Here is a 21,378-nt window from a genome sequence, read left to right as displayed (position 1 = left end):
GGGGGGGAGGCGGTCTTTTCCCCGTCCCTGCTAAAGGCAGCTGCCGGCACACAGCAGACCCTCCAGAGTCCCAGCCCTGGAAACAGGTCCCGAAGGAGCCAAAGGCCTGGACGAGCCTATGGGAGTGTCTCAGCCCCCACAGCCCAGGCTGCTGAGTCACAGCCCATCGCCAGGGCGCGAGAGCAGGGACCTGTGTCCAGCCGTGACTCACAGGTGCTGCTGCAGCTCCAACAGCACCGACTTCTCCAGACTGGTCTCGTTGGAGATGATGAAGCGGGGAAGATCCACGTCCTGCCTGGGCTCCAGCGCCGACGCCCTGAGCAGGGAGGGGCTTCTGTCCCAGCGCCCGAGCTCCCCGGCCGAGGCCGGGCTGGACGGCTCCTCCAGCGGAGAATGCTCCTCGTAGATCAGCAGGTTCCTGGATTTCACTGAGGACAGAGCACAGTGGCAGGCGTTAGGGAGAGACCATGAGGGCACATCCCATGCCCTCCCTCCGCACCCTGGGCTGGGGCAGATGGCAGTGTGTGGGTCTTATTGCCCCAGACCGAGGTGCCATCTGGAGTTTGCTTTCTATAAAGGTTTCTGAGTTCTGTGCATTTGAAATATTATGCCAATTATACTGTGCTGGAAGAACAACAGAGAAGCAAGTACGATGCAAACGGCTACCCGCACTGCTCTGAAAATAAAACTCCCCTCCTCGCCCACCCGGACCACCTCGGGGAGACCCTGCGTGGGCGGTGGGAGTGGAGTGCTCGGAGCCGTCCAGACCCAGCTGACATAAGCATCCCCACTGAGTCGGTCCTGCGTGGAGAGAAGGTAGAAGGGGCAGGAAACCGCGTTTTCATTTAGAAGCTGGAGTGAAGACGCAAAGCTGTAAATAAACTGAATCTCGAGGAGGTCTCCTTCGTCCCTTAGCGTCATTGCGTAGCTACGTGACGCTGCACAACTACAGCTGCTCTCGTGGGCTTCCACTCCAATTTAGAGACCTGGCTGCTCAGGGAAGTGACAACTTCCCGAGAGACCACTGAAGAAATCTGGTTGCGACGCCAGCATTTCTGCCATACACCTACCTACCTGGCAGGGTACACCTGCCTGGTGAAGACACACATGTTCACAACTGCAAAACGGTGTCTCACCCCATCTGACGCCCCCCAGTCCCACACTGGGCCCTCTAGCGTCTGTGTGCGTGAGTGTGGGTTCCGATCCCTACCTGTCACCTGTTTATTTCCCACGTACTTAAGAGAGATCACTGATCTAGGTGAGGATACCACATATTTCTCATCGAATGCCTCAGTCTCCAAAGTCTCAAATCTTGGGCATGATGTTTTGTACGACAGACTGATTCTTTATTTTCATTTACAAACTCTTCTGATGGTATGTACGTTTCTACTTCCCGGATGTAGAAACACAGGGATTGCCTTAAAGGGCCGTGAGAGCTTAACACTTCCCGCCCCCCAAAGGCCACACCCCTCCCCCTCCCCAGAGCGCAGGAAGGAGGCATCAGAATTTGCCAGGGGACGGAGTCATGCGCAATAGTTTGCAAAGCGTGCTCTGCTGGGCTCTGGAGAATTCCCAGCGGGCGGGCACGATGCCCCCGCCGCCTCTTCCCGCCCTCCATGGAGAAGCTACACTTGGATCGCTTCTTAAAAATCAGACTGTCCCCTAAGACTCCCTTCAGAAAGCCGAGCTTTCAGAAAGCTGCAGAGAAATGAAACGAAGACCACTCCCAAGCGGCTGAGCGCAGCGGCCTTACCCACGGAGGCGGTGTACGGCTCCGGCATGGAATGCTGGCTGGGCAGAGCCATCTTGGTGGCGGAAGGATAGGGCCCGTAGCCCTGAAAGAAGCTGCCGAATGCCACGGCAAAGCACAACACCACGACCTGTGGGGAGAGGGAGGACACAGGCGCTGTCGATGCCCAGGTCCACAGAGCAAACCTGTAGACCCACGACAGCCACAGGCCAGGGAGAAGGGCCCCCTCCGTCAGGCCAAGAGGTTGCACCATGGGTCAGTCCCTCGGAGAGGGCAGCATGCGTCCCCCACCCCACGGCACGTGGACCCGGCAAGACGGGAGAGACTGGAGACTGGAGATAGGGCTGGGCAGTGACGGTACTGCTGTCCCTTCGGGAAACTCACCATGAGGCAGGTGCCGGTCTGCGTGCCGGCCAACTTGCAGGTGCGAGAAACCTTGCCCATCACCAAAGTCTGGAGCTTCTGGAGCTGCTGAAGGAGAGTCCTGCAGACGGAAAGAACAGGAACCATGAAGTCTGAGATTCCATGGTGCTTTGGGGGGACCTGGCTCTGAGCTCCAGGATAGCTGCCGTGATTTTGTGGCTGAATTTGAAGAGCGTGCCAAGGGACAGTCCCCTATGGGAGAACGCGAGGTGACCAGTGCCTCCCAGTGCTGGTGTCACAGGGCGTCCTGGGGTTCAGAATCAGCCACTTTCACTGCGTGTCCAGTTCCTGTGCTGTTCTGGGGAAGAGGTGAGTGCCCCCAAAGTTCCCCTGACATATTGGGACTTGTCTGTCAGCCACTGAAAAAAAGAAAAAGTGAAAACACCATTCTGATTGGCTGTTGATGGTGGCACAGGGGAACTCATTCACCCAGCGCTAAAAGAAGAGAAACATTCAAGAAGACATAAGAAAGGAGAGAACAATGGAAGGAGTGACCACAGGTGGTGGCCGTGATGGAAATGGCAATACTATCCCTGAGCTAATCTCTCAGACGGCCGACTGGAAGAAAGAGAGAAAGAGCAAAGCCAAGAGTGGCAGAGAGGCAAACAGCCATGGCTCCCCAAGGTCTCCTTGGGGTCCTTGAAAGCTCATAGTCCCTCCACGGCCAAAACTGAGGCCACAGTGGCCTGCTCTACTGGACACGCGCTCAGAGCAAGGATATCAGAAACCGTCCTCAGAGACTGACTGATCTCTCTCTCGGAAGAGACAGAGAGCAGGAGCAAAAAGAGTTGTCCTGTCCCTAAAATTGGACTCTGCATACAGTTAAAAGGGAAGGGTCTGGGAAAGAGCAGGTGGCCAAGTTCTTTGCAAATCCCAACCACGGCAAGCCAAAGATGAGGATCTCACAACGCACCCTCCTGAATCAGCGCCTCACAGGTGAACTGTGCAGGAGCGAAGTCAAGAGTTGAAGCTCCTCCCTCCCCCCTTCTCCCCAAGCCCCATGCACCAGGCAGAGTGGAAAGATTTTACAAGCAGATGCTCTTCCTTGAGTCGCAAAGATTCTCAGAAATTCATGCTGCGATGTCACCTTAGGAAGCCAGACAAGTTCACTGGCAAACAGGAAACCATCGCGCATTTGCAGAATTCGGGGCTTTCACAGATACGGTGCCTCTCCCGACAGTCTCTCTCCTGAACAGCTCTCAAGTGCTTGAACAACAAGCAGGTCGCCCCAGGTCTGCAACTTCTGGGCACGTCCTGGGTGGACATCAATCCAGGATGGGTCGGCCACAGGATGATACCGCTTTCAGCAGGTAAGTGGGTGAGAGGCAGGGGCAGAACGGGAGCCTCCCCAAGCTCATGTGGGGGAAGCCTTCTGAATCCCAACATCTGTATGGGGTTCCCAGCCACACTGGGTTGTTACCCTGTGCCACGCTTTTAATTCAAGCAAAACGAAATCATCCATCCCATCAATGAATATCATTCATTGAAATTCTTTTATATGGCAGCTTGTTAGTACTTAGTTGTAAATTTTTTGCTCTATGGTTATCTAGAAATAGAATCACATGTAGTTCAGACCCAATTCACGTTCACGTCTATGCACACGACACGGGCTTTAAAAGTGTTCTGCACGGCACTGGAGGCGGAGAAGCACTGAAAGCATGACTACCTTTCAGCCTACTTTCAAGAAATCCCGTCCTTTGCGACCAGGGGGATGACCTTGGAGGGCATTACGCTACGTGAAATAAGCCAGACCGAGAAAGACAGACATTCCACGGCATCAGGAATATACGGAATCACAATAAAAAGGCGGACTCGGAGAAGCGGAGAACGAAGGGAAAGGGGCCATCTGGGGCCCGCGGGCGGAGGGACCGGGGTGGGCGGAGGGAACAGGGTGGGCAGGGAAGAGGCTGCAGCTTTGCGCCGTAAGATGAGTGAGGTCTGAGGGCCTGATGTCTCAGGCGACGCCTGCCGTCGGCAGCACTGCATTACAGAATTAAAATGTGCTACAAGAACGAAGCTTAAATGTTCTCACCGAAAAAATGAAGAGTGAAAAGGTAACTATGTGAGGTGTTAGACATGTTAATTAACCCACTGTGGGGATTTTCCTTTCGCAATGTACACATACATCAAATCATCACGCCGTGCACTTGAACCGTCCTACAGTTTCCTTGGCTAACAATGCCTCTGTGAGGCTGGAAAACAAAGAACACGTTTGCACTAAATGATCACATGGTGAGTTTTTTTTCCTCATCATACTTTTTCTCTCTTCTCCCCGCCCCTCCCACGAGCACTCCACTGTGACCCCAGCACCGCTGCCTGTCCAAACCCGAGCCCTACGCTGAGGACCACACCCCCACTTCCCAGGCGGGTGGGCAAGCTCTCTTCTCAGAGCTGCGAGGGGGCTGGAGGGAGCACACACGCCACTGACCACCGCGGGGACCAGCCCAGAAGCCCCCACCGGGTTCTCGCAGATGTCTTCCAGAAGTCCTAGGGCAGATGTACAGGGGGGCACACCTCCCGCCGCACCAGGCAGTGATGTCTTTGTTGCCAGCTGAAGGACGGCCAGCGGCCACCCTGTCTCCTGGGCTGCCACCTCTGGGAATGACGGCGGCCACTTCTGCTGGGCACCCCGTTCCCACAGGGCACTCCTGCTGGCACCCGAGGTGCCCTGTGCACAGAGGAGGTGTCTCCATCCAGGCTTCTGCTGGACAGCCGCTTTTCACATGGTACCGAACCCGTTTGCTTCTGCTCCAAAGTCGAAGGTGTTTTTACAGTGAAACCACCGTTTTCCATTTTTACCAATTGTCCCTATTCACCCGCGCCCTTCCCCCACTGCCCCTGCCCCTCCCCTGCTCCTGTCCCGTCTGTAGAACGGGAACCACTGAGAACACCAAATCTACCCGATGCTCCGAGTCCCTCCTCCCTTCCCATTGCTGGGTGAGGTGGCGCGGCCTGCTACCCCCTTCCCCAGAATGAAGTTTCCCAGGAGGCTCCGCAGTCCCCTAAAAACAGACCTCCAGCAGGCCAGACACCCCTAAACCCCAGCAGCTGAACCTCAGACCACGTGCTGCAGGCCGGGAAGGAGTGCTTCCGTGTGGCGGGGCAGCAGAGGCGGCCTCGTGCCCACGGGCGGCGTGACACTCTGCTGCGCACTCATGGGGCACCCTCTCCAACCGCCACGGTGATTATACTCTGAAATCGGTGCAAATGGAAAGGGGCAGTGGTGGTCCCCCCCTGATTTCCAACAGTTTGTAATCCAATTCTTTAAGAGGAGCAAACAGGTAGTTTAAAATAGAATTTTTAGTTTGAAACTTTGGCGGCGGGCACGAGTGATTTACAACGTGCGGTTTGCTGCTGCTAGTCTCGGGTAGGCGCGGCTGAACGGAACCGACCGACGGTGCGGAGGACCAGACTGGGAAGCCCCGCCCACCAGCGGCTGCGCACGCGGCTTCACCAGAGGAAAGGGGGTTGGTCCACCCATCCCAAAGATCCAGATGCACTTCTACGGTCTGCTCGACCTGAGGGAATCCATCCACATCCACGCCACAGAAACGCTCATGTTCGCCACGAGGAAAGAGAATCGACAGAGACTGAGTGCCCGCTGGCCGATTCCTAGGAGCTTCACGGGCCGAGATCCTCGGGGCTTGTCTCAAAGACCCAGAACTGGTAAGTGGAAGACCTGAGATGTAAACCACAACCTGACTCCATACCCCCCAGTACTCCTGCACTAGTCTATAACCTCAAAAGATTAATACCCAAAACACACATCAGCTAAGTAGATGTCCTGAAATCCAGTGATATTCATGTCATATCGACCAGAGCCCAACCAGGAGATGTGTCCACCGTTAGACAAGAGAAGGTCACTATCAAGAGGGACCGACTGCCTTTGGAAGAGCCACAGCAAATAAAGCCTAGTTCAATGGCAATGAGGCGCACACTAACAAAGTTTCGGTGGTAATGATGCAAATGAAAACGATAGCAGCACACGACCATTTTTTGGTGCTTCCCTGGATAGAGCAAGGTAAAATTTGAGTGACAGGTAAAAGAATCGCGGGCACTCCACGCCCTACCTCGAGTGTCAGGAATGCAAACCTGGGCTTCCTTTTCGGAAATGGAAACGAGAAGACCTGTGCCCCCGCCAGACCCCGGAAGAGCTGGTGCAATGGCTCTAGAATCGCTGGGTGGATACATGTCACTGGAACATGGAGGGTGGGCTCCCAAGGCAGAGAACCCTGAGTCTAGACCTCGGTGCTGCTGCTCTGTGCTCTCATCAGCCCCGAGTTTAGGCAGCCGGTCAAAACAAAACGAAAGTTCGTTCCCTTGGCCTCGACCCCACAACAAGAGTGAGGAGAGAACCCTTCTGGGGTGCTCTGGGAATATCGAAGCACACGCCCCTTTGAAGAGTGCCTGCCATGTCTTATCACCCATGGCAGATGAAGCCTGGGACCTCATACTTGACGGGCTCTGGGCTGACGTGGTGCCCCCACACATCACCGGGACAGGCGCCCCAGCCAGCACGGACAGCCTGGGTGGCAGCTGTGACCCGGCCTGCATGCACGAAGGGCTAGGCAGGGAAGCGGCAGCCATCGGCTGAATGAAAGAACTATTTTAAAACTAAAGCTATAAAATCAACCAGAGGACAGACCCCAACGGGCACTCAAAGCTCCATATAAACCCCTCCTTGATCATTACATTCTACGTCATCAGTGACCACGGCTGCTTGTGGCTTAATAAAGTCTGGGGCTGCTGGGAATAAGGTCTTGATTTAGAGAAAGGCGAGCTCTTGGAACACGTTTATTTGGGCCAAAAGATTTCTCACGACTTGTTAAATTGGCGTGTCCAACGTGCAAATGGAATGTGGATTCTGTCCTGTGGTGAGATGTAAAAATAAACCCAGTGCCTGTCCTCAGACAGTTCCTCGCAAAAGAGCAGTCGAAAGAAGCTGCCAGCCGTGCCCAAAATAAAGCATCACCCTGGATCCTGGAGGCGTATCGGGGGGGACGGGGCAAAACATTCGAACATCGTGCAACTCTGAGACATAATCTTCTAATAACTGGGAAACACAGCCACAGACTCATGTGTTTTATTTGTGTTTGGTTGAATTTTGTTTTCTTCCGTTTCCTTTATTCAGAGACAGAGAGGGAGATAGAACAGTCATAACATTATTGCACATTATACTGCGAACACTCAGGAACCTAATTCCCCACTGAGTCGGAAACCAGGACTCAGGGAGAAGAGTAAACTGGTGGTTCCCAAGTCCTTGCTGTGCCAGAAGTTTCCGACCAGGCCCTCTTAAAGGACATACTTTCTGTTGAGTGTTGGAACACACCTTACTCAGAACCAGAACTAGCTGTGCCATGGAGTGGGTGTGCACATACATGGGTGTGCACCTACATGGGTGTGCAAATACGTGAGTGCATAGAACCCCCTCTCCAGGAAAATCGGCCTCCTACAGAGATGGAGGAACTTTCTTCACATCCTCACACAACTATCTAGAGTAATATTTTCCAAATTCCAAATTACGCACTACTAGTGGACTGTAAAAACAATTGGATTGTGACAGGCGTATTTTTTTTAAATAAAACGAATCCCCCAGAACACAAAATATTGGAGCGCATGGCACATGGTAAGTCATGTCTGTTGTGAAGCATGTGTGTCAGTGATGTGTGTCTGAGTCGCTACACCAAGTGTACAAATGATGGCTATCAGAAAAGTCTGTGTGCCACTTTCCTGGCGTGGATTTGCAGGAAAGCATCAATCTAGCTCTCAAGTGGCTTCAGCAAGGTGAGCGTCCACGTCTCCTGAAGCTAAATCCCACCCGCCCCCCCATCCCACCCCCGCCTTCCTCTCGGCGTCTGCGAAGGTCTGAGGGTTAGGAGGAGGGCGTCCAGGGGTGGCAGGTGGGGAGGTGGTGGGGTCCATGTCAATGATTAGGAGCTCATACATGGCATAATGATATCTAGGAAGTCTTGTAAATTATCTCAAGGACGTTTTATTCGTCCTCACCCAAGGATATGTTTATTGATTTCAGAGAGAGAGGTTCAGGAGAGAGGAGAAAGAAACAATGATTGGTTGCCTCCCACCCATGCCCCAACCGGGGATCAAATCCACAACCCAGGTATATGCCCTGACTGGGGATCGAACCCACAACCTTCTGGTGCATGGAACAGCGCTCCAACCAACAGAGCCACCCGGCCAGGGCTCAAGGACTTTTAATTACTGAAGTGTGACATGTGCAAAACAAAATCACATTCTGAAAGTCCTAAACTGTGAGTAAGTACTAATTTATGCACGATCTTCTACTTCAGCTTTGAGAGCTGTTCATGGGGCTCCGGCCTAAATGAAAAAGGGAGCGAGGGGCATGAACTGCTTTCTTGCTCATTCTGTGCAACAGCTGCCTGACAAGAAGCTGATTCTGCAGGGACGAGGGCCCCTCTGACACACCCTGTTACCCACTGTCCCAGGAACACAAAAACGAGCACCCTAGTATGTTTGCTGGGGCCGTGGAATTTCTAATTTTACCACTAAATTACACTACAACGCCTTTCTAATCTCTCCTGGGGACCTCAGTCTGGTTACCAACAATCCTCTGGTCTGAACTATTTCCGCCTGAAAAGAAAGCTTATACTCTTCACACAACTGGAAGTTGGAGATAATGGAGAAATGAAAAATGAGTTAAGCCAAGATAAAGCTCCACAGAGGAGAACCTCGGGGCGGTTCATCGGCACTCAAATGCCCCCTGCACGGAACAGGGAGGGGACATGGCGATCCTGGTCGGGGACAGTCTGAAGAGGGGAGGAGAGCTCTCCCAGCAGAGACCGGGACAGTGTGGGGGGCGCAGGTCACACCCTGGGGCACAGGACACAGCTGCGTGGCTGGACACACCCATCAGGAGAGCCAGACCACGGCTGAAGCCCGGTGGGCATGCCCGGAAAGACCTTTACCGGGAACTGTGCGTGGATTTTAAAGAACAGGAAACGTCGAGTTAGGCAGAGAGGACGACAGTTAACAGGAGGCTCGAAGAGGAAAACTGAGGAATTCTGATTACGGCAGAGACACGTGTCAGGACAAGCACGTCCCTCCTTCCTGTGAGGTCTGGGGAGGGGGTACCAGTGAGACCCACATACCACCCATGTCCTCGCCCAACCTACCCCAAGGCGGGCAAACTCTGCCCACAGGAGCACCCCCAAATCCCACTGCTTCCACCTCTCCCCGAGGCTAGGTTTGAATTTAGAATTCCTGGACTCCCCAGGGCTCCTTCCCGCCACAACCTGCTCCTCCTGCCTCTGTCTCCGGCTCCGCCCACACCCGCTGGGAGAGAGTCTTCCTTCGGTGTCTCACGCCGCTCCCTCCACGTTTTACTGGGGGTGCCGCGAGAGCGAGGCCCCGACTGCTCTTTTCCATGGGACACAGCATGGGTTGTTTAGGAGGCTGGTGACCTTGACACATGAGGTCCTGTCTCCCACCGAGCGAAAGGCAGGCTTACTTACTGCTCGCTCTGAAAGCAGTGGATCCCCGAGCTCAGGGTACCCTGGCTGTGAGCAAACCCACCGAGAGCACAGCACCCACCCGACGCATCGTGGCACGTGGGGGCAAGGGGGAGGGATGCCCCTAGGCCGGTGCTCGGGCTGCTGCTGTGCTGTGAGCCGCCGAGCCCCTGGTCTCCACCCCAGGCATCTCGTGACTTCTACAAACCAACCAGATGGGACCCCGGGTCCCATACACAGCGGAGGACTTCAGGCACTTGCCTGCCCAGGCTCAAACCCCACACTCAGCCCTCACAGAGAGCTGTACTCAGCCACCCATCGGCGTGAAGGGTGGCCCTCTGGGGTCCTGGTCCACCCTTGGCAGAGCAGACTTTGTTGAGAGACCCACACAGGCCTGGAAATGGGCTAAGTCCCTTTGGGCAGCGAACCCAGGATCCCAGGTACCAGGGTGCAGTCAAAGGGGCACGGTGACAGCTCCGCATAGACATGTCCCCTGGGTCCCGCTGGCCACTCATCCCACACAGAGGGGCGTGGCTGGAGGACAGCGGAGGAGCACAGGGCCCTCAGAAACGCTGGGTGGGGAGTGGGACTGAGGGTGGCCGCCCTGCGCTTCAGAAAGGCCATGTCCTCAAAGGAGAGGGGGGCACAGCCGACGAGAAACCAAGGTAAGGGCCCGTTTAAACAGTAAGTGCCTGAGTTCTGGTCCCCATTCCACCTCTAATGGTCGGAGGACCTTAACCGCGCCGGGCCTCAGTGTCCCCTTCAGCCCAAGGAAGTGATTAGAAGTGACGTAAGATGGTCTGCGAAATCCACTCCAAACGGAAGCTCCCGGGATTCCGCAAATCGGGGCTCGAGGAGGGGGCCTCAGAGTGAAGTAAAGAACGAGCAGAGCGAGCCGAGCCACACAGACACCGGGCTGCTGGGCCGGGCGGGCGGTGCGCGCGCATCGCTCCCAAGGGAGAAAGAACTTGAAGGGGAAAGACGGGATTTCGCAGGAAGGAGACCAGGGCAGGGTCAGCGAGCCTGCAGCTCAGAGAGCGGGCTGAGGAGCCCAGGAAGTCCAGGGGGACCCTCCAGCCTCCGCGCGCCCGGGGCCTCGCTCACGCTTCGTAAGTGACCATGTGTTTCCCGGCTGAGCACGGGAAGGCGGGCCCCCTGGGAAGCGCCACCTGGCACCCCACACGTTTCCCGAGGGCACGCAGTTAGCGGGCTGACCGCCCGAGCCAGGGAAGCGTGAAGGTGCTTTCACGCCGTCTCAGCTCTGCCCGCAGAGGCCCCCGCGCGAGGCTGCCCAAGGGTGTGAGGACTTCCTCCCGTCCCCTCCCGGCCCCACCCTCTTCCAGTTTCCTGAGCTCAGCCACCCGGGTCCTTTCCCCTAGAAACCCAAGGATGCTCCGTGGCTGCTGCCGAGGTCAGCCCCCGCAAGTCTGAGAGCCGACTCTCACCTGAGCACTCATTTCACCGGGGCGGGAAGACCCCCTGCGGGTGCAGCGCGAAACAGTAAAATGTAAAGAGGCGTAATTTTTTGTTAAATCTGGTCGGTGGTGAAATACCTGCTCATGTGTCCCACCACGTCGTGCCACCTGAAACAGTGGCACTCGGGGTGTCCCACCCCACGTCTGGTGACCCCGGCTGCTACTCACTCAGGGCTGTCACTCCTGCCTCTGCCCAGCTCCCTCCAGGGGACAATGACACGGGAGGCACAAGCAGAACACAAACACAGGTGTGCACTCTGCAGGCCCCGCCCTGTCCTCAGTTCAAACACTGGGTCACGTACACGACAGGACGTGAGGAAAGGGTCCAAAAGGCTCCCCTTCTTCCCAGGCGCCCCCAACACCGATGCCCCGTGACTGGTTTAGGGCAGGAGACTGCCACCATTCACCTCACAGTCACGCGGGCTGGCGGGGTGTCACCCAAGCACAGGTGGCCTTGGGGGCAGGGGCAGACGGAGCCAGGGAAGAGGTCCAGGGGAAGGCAGGCAGGCCCACAGTCCCTGTGGGCGCCAGCAGAGGCCCTGCTTTCACTTCTTGACCTCTGGAGCCAATGCACCTTGAAAGCTGCTGGACTTAGAAAGTATGACCCTCGGAGCTCCCTGATAAGATTATCTGTGGGGAGATTATGGATTAATCCATTGTCGGCCATTCCCACCATAAAAAGCTCGTCTATCAGGAGAGGTCTGTGTCGAAGAGAGAGAAGAAATGCGAGGTGAGCACTCACAGGACTCGGGCAGGGGGTAGGTGGTGGGGGGGGTGGGGACGGTGGTGGCCGCCCTGACAGCACAGCACACAGCAGGGACCAACACCAGCGGGTAGGTTTTCCCCGGGGGGGGGGGGGGGGTCCCAGGAGGCTCACTGACCAGGGGAGTGCCCACACAGGAAAGAGGACTCTCCGAGAAGGTCGTGAGATATGCTGGCCCCGAATATGCCACCTGTGCCTGGGCCTCATAGTCAAGGTCACAGTCAAACAGATATGGCCATTATCGAAGACCATCAAAACAATTGGCGGACACTGCTGTTCCGTGGAATTGGACGTATCAAATCTGAGAGAAACAAGGATTCTGTAGGAATGTGGTTATTGATATAAAAATATGCCCAGTGTGCTTTGCTAAATGGAAAATTTTCTTAACAAGAGAGTATGTGCAAGAGAAGTGTATATAGGTACAAAATACTCTAAATTTACAAAATGTATAAAAATTCAATAATGTCAATATATATCTGAGTAAAAAGATTGCAATTTTAAAACTGTATTTTCTGATTATTTTCTACAATTACTGTGGGTGTGTAAGTTTTTGTTTTTTTTTTTTTTAAGGTCGGCCTGGAGAAGGAAGGAGAGACCCTTCATCACCAGCACCCACTGCTACCAGCACAGCCTGTGCTGGGCCTCTGCTGCCCCCGTGTGGCTTAGGGAAGGCATGACACCCAGAGCCCCAGGACAAGACCCAACCTGGACCAAACTCCAAGGTTATCCTGAATAGATTCCTCTTCCCCTTCATACAAGTTCGTGGCCTGGACTTGTCGACTCATTAACCCAGGTTTTTGTGGGGAAACAGTGCCAGGATGGGCTGGGAACTGCTGTCTGCTCCTGATGCTAAAGAGAGGCTACAGAGCCCGGCAGGGCGTCCAGACCCAGAGACCCGCTCTGGCGGGAGTGAGGGGGCAGGTAAGAAAGGATGACGCTTCAGGAGACTAATGGCCAAAGGCGACCGTGATGCCAGAATCTGTAATGGGTACTGGAAACATCTTCTCTGTCTCAGGGGATCGAGGTGATGCCCCACGTAGCTGGGGATGGTAACTTACTTCTGCCGTCTGTCTACAGGGCATTGAGGCAACAGCCCCCACCTACGTATGTGAGTGCACGCTCCCAGAAATGCAGAGGGGACGTCGGCGGGTGCATGAGGTCCAGTAGTCCCCCCATGGGAGTTTTAACTTACAGTGAATCAGCTTGCCGCTGGAGCAACGAGCAATGGACATTTGATAATGCTATTATCGAATGGCAGGCAAGTAGAGTTCACCTGATCTTTCAGCACTGGCAACAAGGCTAGAAAGCATTAATGCTAAGCCTTGAAATGATGGAACATTCTGCTCTGCTTGAATTGTCAGATCTATAGCAACTAAGGGCAACACGATCCAATGACGAACACCCTTACTCTCAAAGCACAGGTAAGTAGCACACATGACACCCAAACACACGCATTCTGTCTGAAACTCCCCGACTGCCTGCTTCTGAACCTGGACCTGAACCCCTTTCTCCTGCTTATGACCCAGGAATGAAGCTCCATGCGGTCCTCCTGCGTGGTGGCCCCAGAGTCGGACTGTCCACGTTCAAATGCAGCTCTGGCATGACTGTGGGACCACGGGCAAACCACCCAGCTGCTCTGAGTCTCGGCTGCCTCCCCGGGGTGATGGTAACAGGGCCACCGCGTGGAGCTGCTGGGAGGTTAAGTGAGTGAATATCTACAAAGTGCTGAGAACAGTGCCTGGCACAGGGAGTCCGAGAGAAACTCATGAACTCATTCTGTCCTTGAGTTACATTTCAAAATGGGTTTGAAATGTAATTAGATAATTAATTTTTAAAAAACAGTAATTAAAAAACAAACTTAATTTTCTCTTTTTTTTCCTCTGCACTAATAAAGACCCTTTCTTACTAAAATAGGGTGACAGTGAAATGGTCAGAGCCTCCTGGTCCACCACTGACGTCTGGTGTCCTTCTCAGGAGAATCCAGCTTATTGACTTTATTCTCCTCTGAGCCTCTCCTTCCCCCTCTGGTCATAGCCCCTGTCAGAATCAGCATTTTCATCATTGCCATGTGTTTCAGGAAAAGCAAAGAACATGTATGTATGTGTGTGGTGTGTTTGTGTGCGGTCACGTGTGTGCACGTGTACGTATTGTGTGTATATGTCTCTGCGGAGGGGTACAGCTTTCCTGGCACAACTACACTTTCAACGTGATCCCCTCCACTTTCCTTTCAACACTGGCCCCGGATCAGTCTGCCCCCTGCTGGTGTCTCCTTGAGGCAGTTCAACCAGCCCCTGACTCAGCAACACTTACCTGTTGGTGTTCTCCAGCACCTCCACCTTCTTCCGAAGCTCCAGGTTCTCCGTGGAACAGGACTCCACCCTGCCCAGGGGAGAGGAAGAAGCAAACTTGTTTGATCAGTAAAGCAATGCTGAGCCAGTTGCTCAGGTGGAAGGACTTGGGGATCAGAGAAAGCTGGGGAACCAGCTACTCCAGGAAGGAGGGGGAAAGGGCCTGGCCAGCCTGAGCTGGGAGGAAGGGGGCGGAGACAGGAGGAGAAAAAGAGAAAAAGCTGGGTGACAAGGGCCTCAGTAACAGAAAAGGACCGGGTGGTGCAGAATGTGAACTTCCCTGAGGGTGTTCCAACCTTGTTTCCTCTGACTTGTTCCCCATGGCTCTCGGGGCCCATCACCCACCTCCCTGTGAGGCACAGGTCTGGGTGGAGTCGCTGTGCTCCGTGGGAAGGGCTAACAGGAAGCCAAGGGGCTCCGGGCAAGGCAAGAGGGGAGGAGGAGAATGCATGCCCCAAAGACACAAAAAGGAGATTTTCACAGAAACCTCCTCGCCCTGGATGCCTACAGGAAATGACAGACCAGGGCGGGACTACTTAAGAAAAGCTGACTTCCAATAGAGACCTCAAGAACCAGCCAGGATCCACGGACCACTCCTTTCTGCAGATACACAGGAAGATTCATTTCTGATCCGGGGCCTCATTCCCATCCAAAAATGGTATTATGTTGTCAGCTAGAGAACTATTTTCCAGGGCCAGTGCAAAATTGGGTTTAATTCACATTTTTCTAACAGCCCTTCTGATACTCATTCCAGGCTTTTCAGAAGAGCAAAAAGTGCCTTCAAACGGTTTTGTGGAAAGTTTCTGGCCTGTGGCATGAATTCCAGTGGGCAGAAAATAACCAGTCCCACGTCTGCCTCCTCTAGGGGTGAGGGGTGTGGCCGAGCGAAACTGATCAGCTCTGCTCCTTTCTGCCCAGAAGGAGGCGCCCGTCCCCTGCGGCGTTCCGGGGGCGTTACTGTTAATATTTGCACCTGTCTGAAAGGAAGCCTTCAAGGTCCCGGGGATCTCTGGTTGGAAACGGAGGTGGTCCAAACGACTGTGAAGACTGAGTGCCTGGCTGGAGATACTATGCTAAGTGAAGTAAGTCAGACAGGAAACGGGAAGATCCATAGGATGTCACTCAGATGCAGGATATAAAACGGAAAGCAGCGCGTGAACGCACAAGACACACAAACAACCCAAAGCTCGTGGACGCAGACAACAGTATGGCGGACACCAGACGGAAAGCGGGGGAGGGGATAGTAGCGGGTCAAGGGGTCAAATGTACGGTAACAGGCGAAGATTTGAGTTTGGGTGGTGGGCACACAATGCAATAAATGTACAGATGATGTATTACAGAATTGCACACTTGAAACTTATATAATCTTATGAACCAGTGTCACCCCCATGAATTTAATTTTAAACAAAGATTGTACTTTTACTCCCCGCCATTATATACGCTTCCCCTGTAACGGCCACTAGGTGGCAGGCGAGACACGGCTGACAAACCGGCGGGCTCTCCCGGCACCCGGGCGGGGACTTCCTTGCGGAGCCCCGCGCACCCCGACTTGTCTGTGTGCGTTGCCCGACAACCGCAACCCGTTGGGCGAGAGGCTTACTTCTTCTCCAAGCTGTCCATGTACTCTTTCTTCTTTCTCCTACTTTCCTGGGCGGAAATCTGAGACAAGCGGAAAGGGAAAAGGGTCAAGTCCCAGTTACACCAGAAAGCCAGCCCCGTGCTCATGGCAGAGAGGAGGAGCCTTGGGCGCCGCGATCCCGGAGGCCCTGCTCCCTTCTGTGACCACCGCCCACAGGTTTAACGCCGGACAATGGTCTGCGGAAACTTTATATAAAAAACCCCAATCCAACAAAATAGAAGATTAAGCAATCACCCATGAGGATTTCTATTTATTTATTTATTTATAAGTTACAGACAGACTGGGGAGAAACGATGAAGACCGGCAGTTAGAAACCAGTCCTGGAGACGTCAGGTACAGCCTGGGACACATAGTCAATCACACGGTAATAACCACGTATGGTGCCAGGTGGGTATGGAAATAGCAGGGGATCACTTTGTGAAGTATGTGATTGTCTGACTACTATGCTGCACACCTGAAACTAAAACAAAATAGTACTGAATGTCAACTGTCATTGAAAAAAAATTAAAAACGAAGAAATAAACTACGGACACGCCCCACTGAAGGGAAATATTGTGTACATTGTAATAGCAAACGTTCTAAGGCTGAGATTCTTTTCAATGATATCAGTGAAAGTTCTAATGTCTTCCTCCCACCCTGAGTGACTCATCTTGAGCGCCAAGGATGCGCACGCCCACAGGGGAGCTCACTGACCCAGGGGTGGATGCAGGGCCTGGAGGAGGTCGGGGCCAGGCGTGACTGTGTCCCCAACCCCCGCTCCTGGCCCAGGGCAAGGGAAGGGCTGGGGCTCAGAGGCCGGATGCTGGCCGGCGGGTGCTGGCCAGTGGGAAGGGAGGGAAGGCTGGAGGGCTTGCTCCTGCTCCTGGTCTTTGCTCACAGAAGCAGCTGGCCTTGAAGGGCTCACCTTATTCTTGATTTTCCTCCGGATTTTCTTCAGCGCCTTCTCCTCTGACTTTGTCAGGGGCAGTTTGGTGGGGATGGGGTAGCCCTCGGCGATCAGGGTCCTCCTCTCCTCCTCCGTCAGCACCAGCGGGCCCGAGCCCTGCAGTTTCTGCGCAAGCCAAGGAGCAGAAGGGGGTCAGGGAAGGACAGCTGGGCACGCCGCGGCCACCCCTCCTGAGGGGCGAGGAGACTCTGTCCCACTGTCCCACACAACAGCTAGGGGAAAACTTGGCCCCGTCTGCTCTTACTGAGAAACAGACACTTGGAAGCAGAAACGGAGAAGACGCTCTCCTGTGAGTGTCATCACCCACGGATCATAATTCACGGGAAAGGCAAAGGAACCTCCCCACCACATCCCAGAACGTGCCCCACGACCTGCGACGTCACAAGTAAAGGACACAATTCACTGCTCACAGCCCTGGAGGTTTCCTGGCCCCGGGTGATGAGCGGGGAGCTTACGTGTGGGACAGGGTGCTGCCGTTTCCTCCTGAAAACACGGTTGTGTGAGGTGTTCTCTGCTCAGTAGGGGCTGCTGCTTGTCCTCCCCTCCCCTCGCGGCTAAGGGGCCCAGAGTGTCCGCCCTCAGGGGAGATGAGGACTGCCGCTCATCTCATCGCACCCGCGACAGAAGGGCGTATTTAGAGTGACTCCAACACACTACATCTGCGGCATTTGCCTGGTGCTAAATGCCATGGAGGGCTCAGAACAAACTCCGTCTCCCCGGCAGCTTCCGATCAAGACTGAGACTGCGCTGATGCCCACGAAAGGAGGACAGCAACGAAATGCCCAGCTGGAATATTAACTCGAGGTGCATAAAAATTTGGAGGAATAATACGTGAGTTTGTGCAAAACGAGAAGGCTCCGAGTAGGAACTGGGCCTCCAGGGGGAAGGGAGGTGATTTATATGAGAGGAGGGAGGCATTCCAAGCAAAGGGAAGTACTCTGAAAAGTGCAGACGCTCCTCTGCCTCGAGGGGGCGCTGTTGAAGCTGCGGAGGGTCCAAGCTAAGGCAGAGCAGAGTTACCAGGCCCTGGCCCCCGCGGGTCATCAGCGAACAGCCAGGCTGCTGAGAAGGTGCGACGTCGGGGGACTTCCCCCGTGAACGTGCAGCATGGACAACCTGGGCGGCATGCAGGGACAGGGGATGAAAGCGGGGGCTCGTCTCCGGAGGGGCGGAGTTAAGAGTCGGGCAGGTAGAGAGAGAGTGGAAGGAGCTCATTCCTTTGTCCTTGGTCACAAACTTTCAAATGTTCAAAATCACGTGGACAGGTAATTCCCAGAGAATTTTTAAATATCTGATTTGACTCAACTTTCTCCACATGATATACATTTGATGAACTGAGTGTAACTGTTAAGATTTAATAGGAATCGATTAACTCCTCAGTACAGTAAGAAGTTAATGATCTCCCCTACTTTCATTTGGAGGACGGCGCTGTTATACACGTTGAGGATGAATGGTGGCTCGTGACCTCTGACTTGTCACTGGGTTCAAAGTCCCATCACAGGGGAGAAAACGGCTAAACTACACTTTTGAGCTTCAGACATCAAAGCGTTGAATCCCTGAGAGATGTTTAAGCTCACCAAAGATTGCTTCTTTAAAAACGAAGCTCTTCCTATTTAGATCACAGGGACCACCTACATGGAAGGTGAATGCACGTGATATGATTTGGAGGGGAAATCAGATGTTTCTACTCCTCGTGCTATCGCCACGTAAGAGACACACGAGTAAAACGGGAGGTGTCCGCAGAAAGAGACGTGTGTCACCAGGTGAGAGGGCAAGCCACTCTGGAAAGTGTTCCTTAAGATGACCGCCCTGCTTTCACCCTAAAACGTCCTTACAAGAAGAGTAACCAAGTGGCCTTGAATGGCAGCAACTCCGAGTGAAGGTTCGGGGACAGAACGGGACGGGTTCGCGTCCAGAGACCCAGCTCTGACTTACGTGAGGCGCCGTGAGGAGCGGGGAGCTGGAGAGGGTGGAGGAGGCCCGCGGCACGGCCCTGGTGGGGCCGTGGGGCTGCGGCAGGCCGAAGGGGTGCAGGCGCGGGCTGGGGCTCAGGCTGCCCTCCGAGTCACTGCTGTGGCTGCTGGGCGGGGTGGGTGGCAGGTGCAGGTGGTCCACGGAGGCTGGGGGACAGAAGGCAGGTTTCCGCCGTCAGAGAGCGAGGAAGCGGGGTCTGGGCACAAAGTACACATCCGTACGGCAGACCGCAGAACCCAGAATGCCAGACCACTGAACCAAACAATGAGGGAGGGACCTCCAAGAGTGGATACAAGATGTATTGTTAACAGGAAGGAAACATCAACGTGCGGAACAGTGGACAAAGCAGTCCTCCTTCCATATGGAACAGGAGAAAAAGAGAACACGGAGTTATATTTGTTTGTGCCTCCATAAAGAAACCCTGGTAATGAGGTAAGAAACCAATCAAATGATGACCTCAGGGCAGGGGAAAATCAGGGCGGACAGAGAAAGTGTCGGCAAACTCTCACTGTATGTATTCTGTATCATTTCTGGAGTTGGACTTGTAAACCTTGGGAGTATATCGTGATCTTAAACAAAAGAACCCAACCACCTGGGGGCCCAGGAGGGTTTGAGAGAAGCTCATTTGTTTCTGGAGGCGGGATGTGCGGGGCAGGGCCCGCAGGCGAGAGGCCGAGCATTCAGCATTCAGAAGGTACTAGATCCGTCTGCAGAGAGACAGCAGGCACTGGCAGATCAGCGGGGTGGGGGGTGGGCTCTCTCCTGCAAAGCCCTTCTCCCGATCTGAGCCTTCAGGAAGGCGCACAACACTCTCCAGGCCGGGCCAGGAGCTCGGTGAGTATCAGCCGCATGTCTCCAGGGCAGCCAGGATGGGTCTCAAGAATCCACCCTGAGTTCACTGTGAACCAAAGGGTCGCCGGTTCGATTCCCAGTCAGGGCACATGCCCAGGTTGCAGGCCAGGTCCCCAGTAGGGGATGTGCAAGAGGCAACCACACGTTGATGTTTCTCTCCCTCTCTCCTTCCCTTCCCTTCCCCTCTCTCTAAAAATAAATAAGTAAAATATAGAAAAAATAAAATAAAAGTGTTTAAAAAATAATAACAAAAGCTCTGGGCTCTCACTCCTTTTCCGAATGGTGGATCTTTCCTCTCTGCTGAGACACCTTGAGAGCCCGCCGCCGTAACCAAGCCCAGGGGCGGGACTTTGGTAGGCCTTTCACCCCCCAGCCCTCCGTGGGCCTCTGCAGCGCGGGGCAGCGGAGCAGCTCGGAACTGGGCACAGCGCCTGGCTGCCTCCCATGCCCGGGCCTGATCGGCCAGGCGATCGCCAGGGGCTGGGAGTGAAGTGCGGGCTGTGCACCACAGCCGGCATGCCGGGCGGCAGGGGCACGCGGCAGGCCCGACCAGTCCGCTGACCGACCGTCACCTCACAGGATGGTCTGGCCGCCCAGTCCTGGCTGGGTAGGTTACGGAGGGTCTTCACCCCCCGGGCCCACAGCTCCCTTAGCCAAGGCCAGTCTTTGGCTCCCCCTGTTCCGATGCAGCTAGGACAGCACACCTTTGGGATGTTAGAGTAACCTCCTCGTCCTGTGCCTCCCAGGCACAGCCAGCCACCCACACTGGAGCAGCAGACCACAGGGCCCCTCACTGTCCCCCTGTCCCCGCACGCCATCTGTGTGGAGCTATCCTCACCCGCCCATGAAAAAAGCACGTCTCTCTGTCTTTTTATCTGGCCCCAGGGACACTCCTCTTTGCTTTCTCTTGCCCCTAGACCTGCCACCCGTGGACTTCATGGAACACCCCCCTCCCCTTTGGTGTCCTCCTCCGACTCAAATGCACACAGGCTGCACACTGCCGTGCTCTGGAGCGTGTGCTCCGTCTGTGGAGGTTTTGCTTCCTGGCGACTGTCGTCCGTTTGGTCAGAATAAACTCACACGCATTCTGCACAGGTCTGGACACTGGTTAGGTCAGTGGGCCGTGGCGAGGCAGCGTCTGCTCGTCCTCAGACAGAGGAGGCCCGGCATACTACTCGCCTAAGAGAAACGGCCCGCCCCGAGCTGCCTCTGCAGGTAACCAGCAGCAGCTAGGCGGCTCACGCTCCTGCTGAGACACCTGGACACCTGAGGGATGGTGAGAGGTCGTGCCCGCTCAGCTGCCCCCTTCCGACCCACCACGGGGTCCCATTTCCATTCGCAGCACACTGGGTTTTTCTCTCATTCCCTCTCTCATTCTGACCTTCTTTTCTCTTTTCCTAGCATGCTAATTTTTGCTAGGTGCTTCCCCTTTTCTCTGCCGAGGTCTTGCCAAAGAGCACCCTGGGCCTTTTAGTGTCTATGGGCACTCTTAGAGCTCAAGAATATTCTACAACAAGGCTATACACCTCTAATGCCAACACCCCGCCAACAGCTGCAGGCAGTGAATGAGGGTTGGCATGCACTGTAAATACGTTCTCACATAGAGAGGAGGAGTCCTGTGTGTGTGTGTGTGTGTGTGTGTGTGTGTGTGTGTGAACCAAGGTTTTCCCAGTGCCATGAGCCCCCATGGCGCTTCATGGTGTTAAAGGACTTAAACAAGA

The 21,378-nt window shown here is 54.6% G+C and overlaps 1 protein-coding gene across 4 annotated transcripts in view; it reads right to left on the bottom strand.

Moving 5' to 3' along the window:
- CREB3L2 (cAMP responsive element binding protein 3 like 2) overlaps window positions 1–21,378 on the bottom strand; it is a 110,174-nt gene that overhangs the window by 7,088 nt on the left and 81,708 nt on the right. For all 4 annotated transcript variants that reach the window (XM_045855542.1, XM_045855544.1, XM_045855546.1 and 1 more), the window contains exons 5-11: window positions 18,767–18,951; window positions 16,790–16,936; window positions 15,847–15,905; window positions 14,209–14,277; window positions 2,135–2,234; window positions 1,754–1,880; window positions 212–428 (exon numbers count right to left, since the gene is read on the bottom strand). In XM_045855542.1, coding sequence (XP_045711498.1) covers window positions 212–428; window positions 1,754–1,880; window positions 2,135–2,234; window positions 14,209–14,277; window positions 15,847–15,905; window positions 16,790–16,936; window positions 18,767–18,951 — 904 coding nt within the window. The remainder of the gene's footprint in view (window positions 1–211; window positions 429–1,753; window positions 1,881–2,134; window positions 2,235–14,208; window positions 14,278–15,846; window positions 15,906–16,789; window positions 16,937–18,766; window positions 18,952–21,378) is intronic.

The sequence above is a fragment of the Phyllostomus hastatus genome, unplaced genomic scaffold, assembly GCF_019186645.2.
Source record: "Phyllostomus hastatus isolate PE091 unplaced genomic scaffold, TTU_PhHast_1.1 phas_scaffold_114, whole genome shotgun sequence".
Lineage (NCBI taxonomy): Eukaryota > Metazoa > Chordata > Mammalia > Chiroptera > Phyllostomidae > Phyllostomus > Phyllostomus hastatus.
This window is presented reverse-complemented; position numbering and strand designations above follow the sequence as displayed.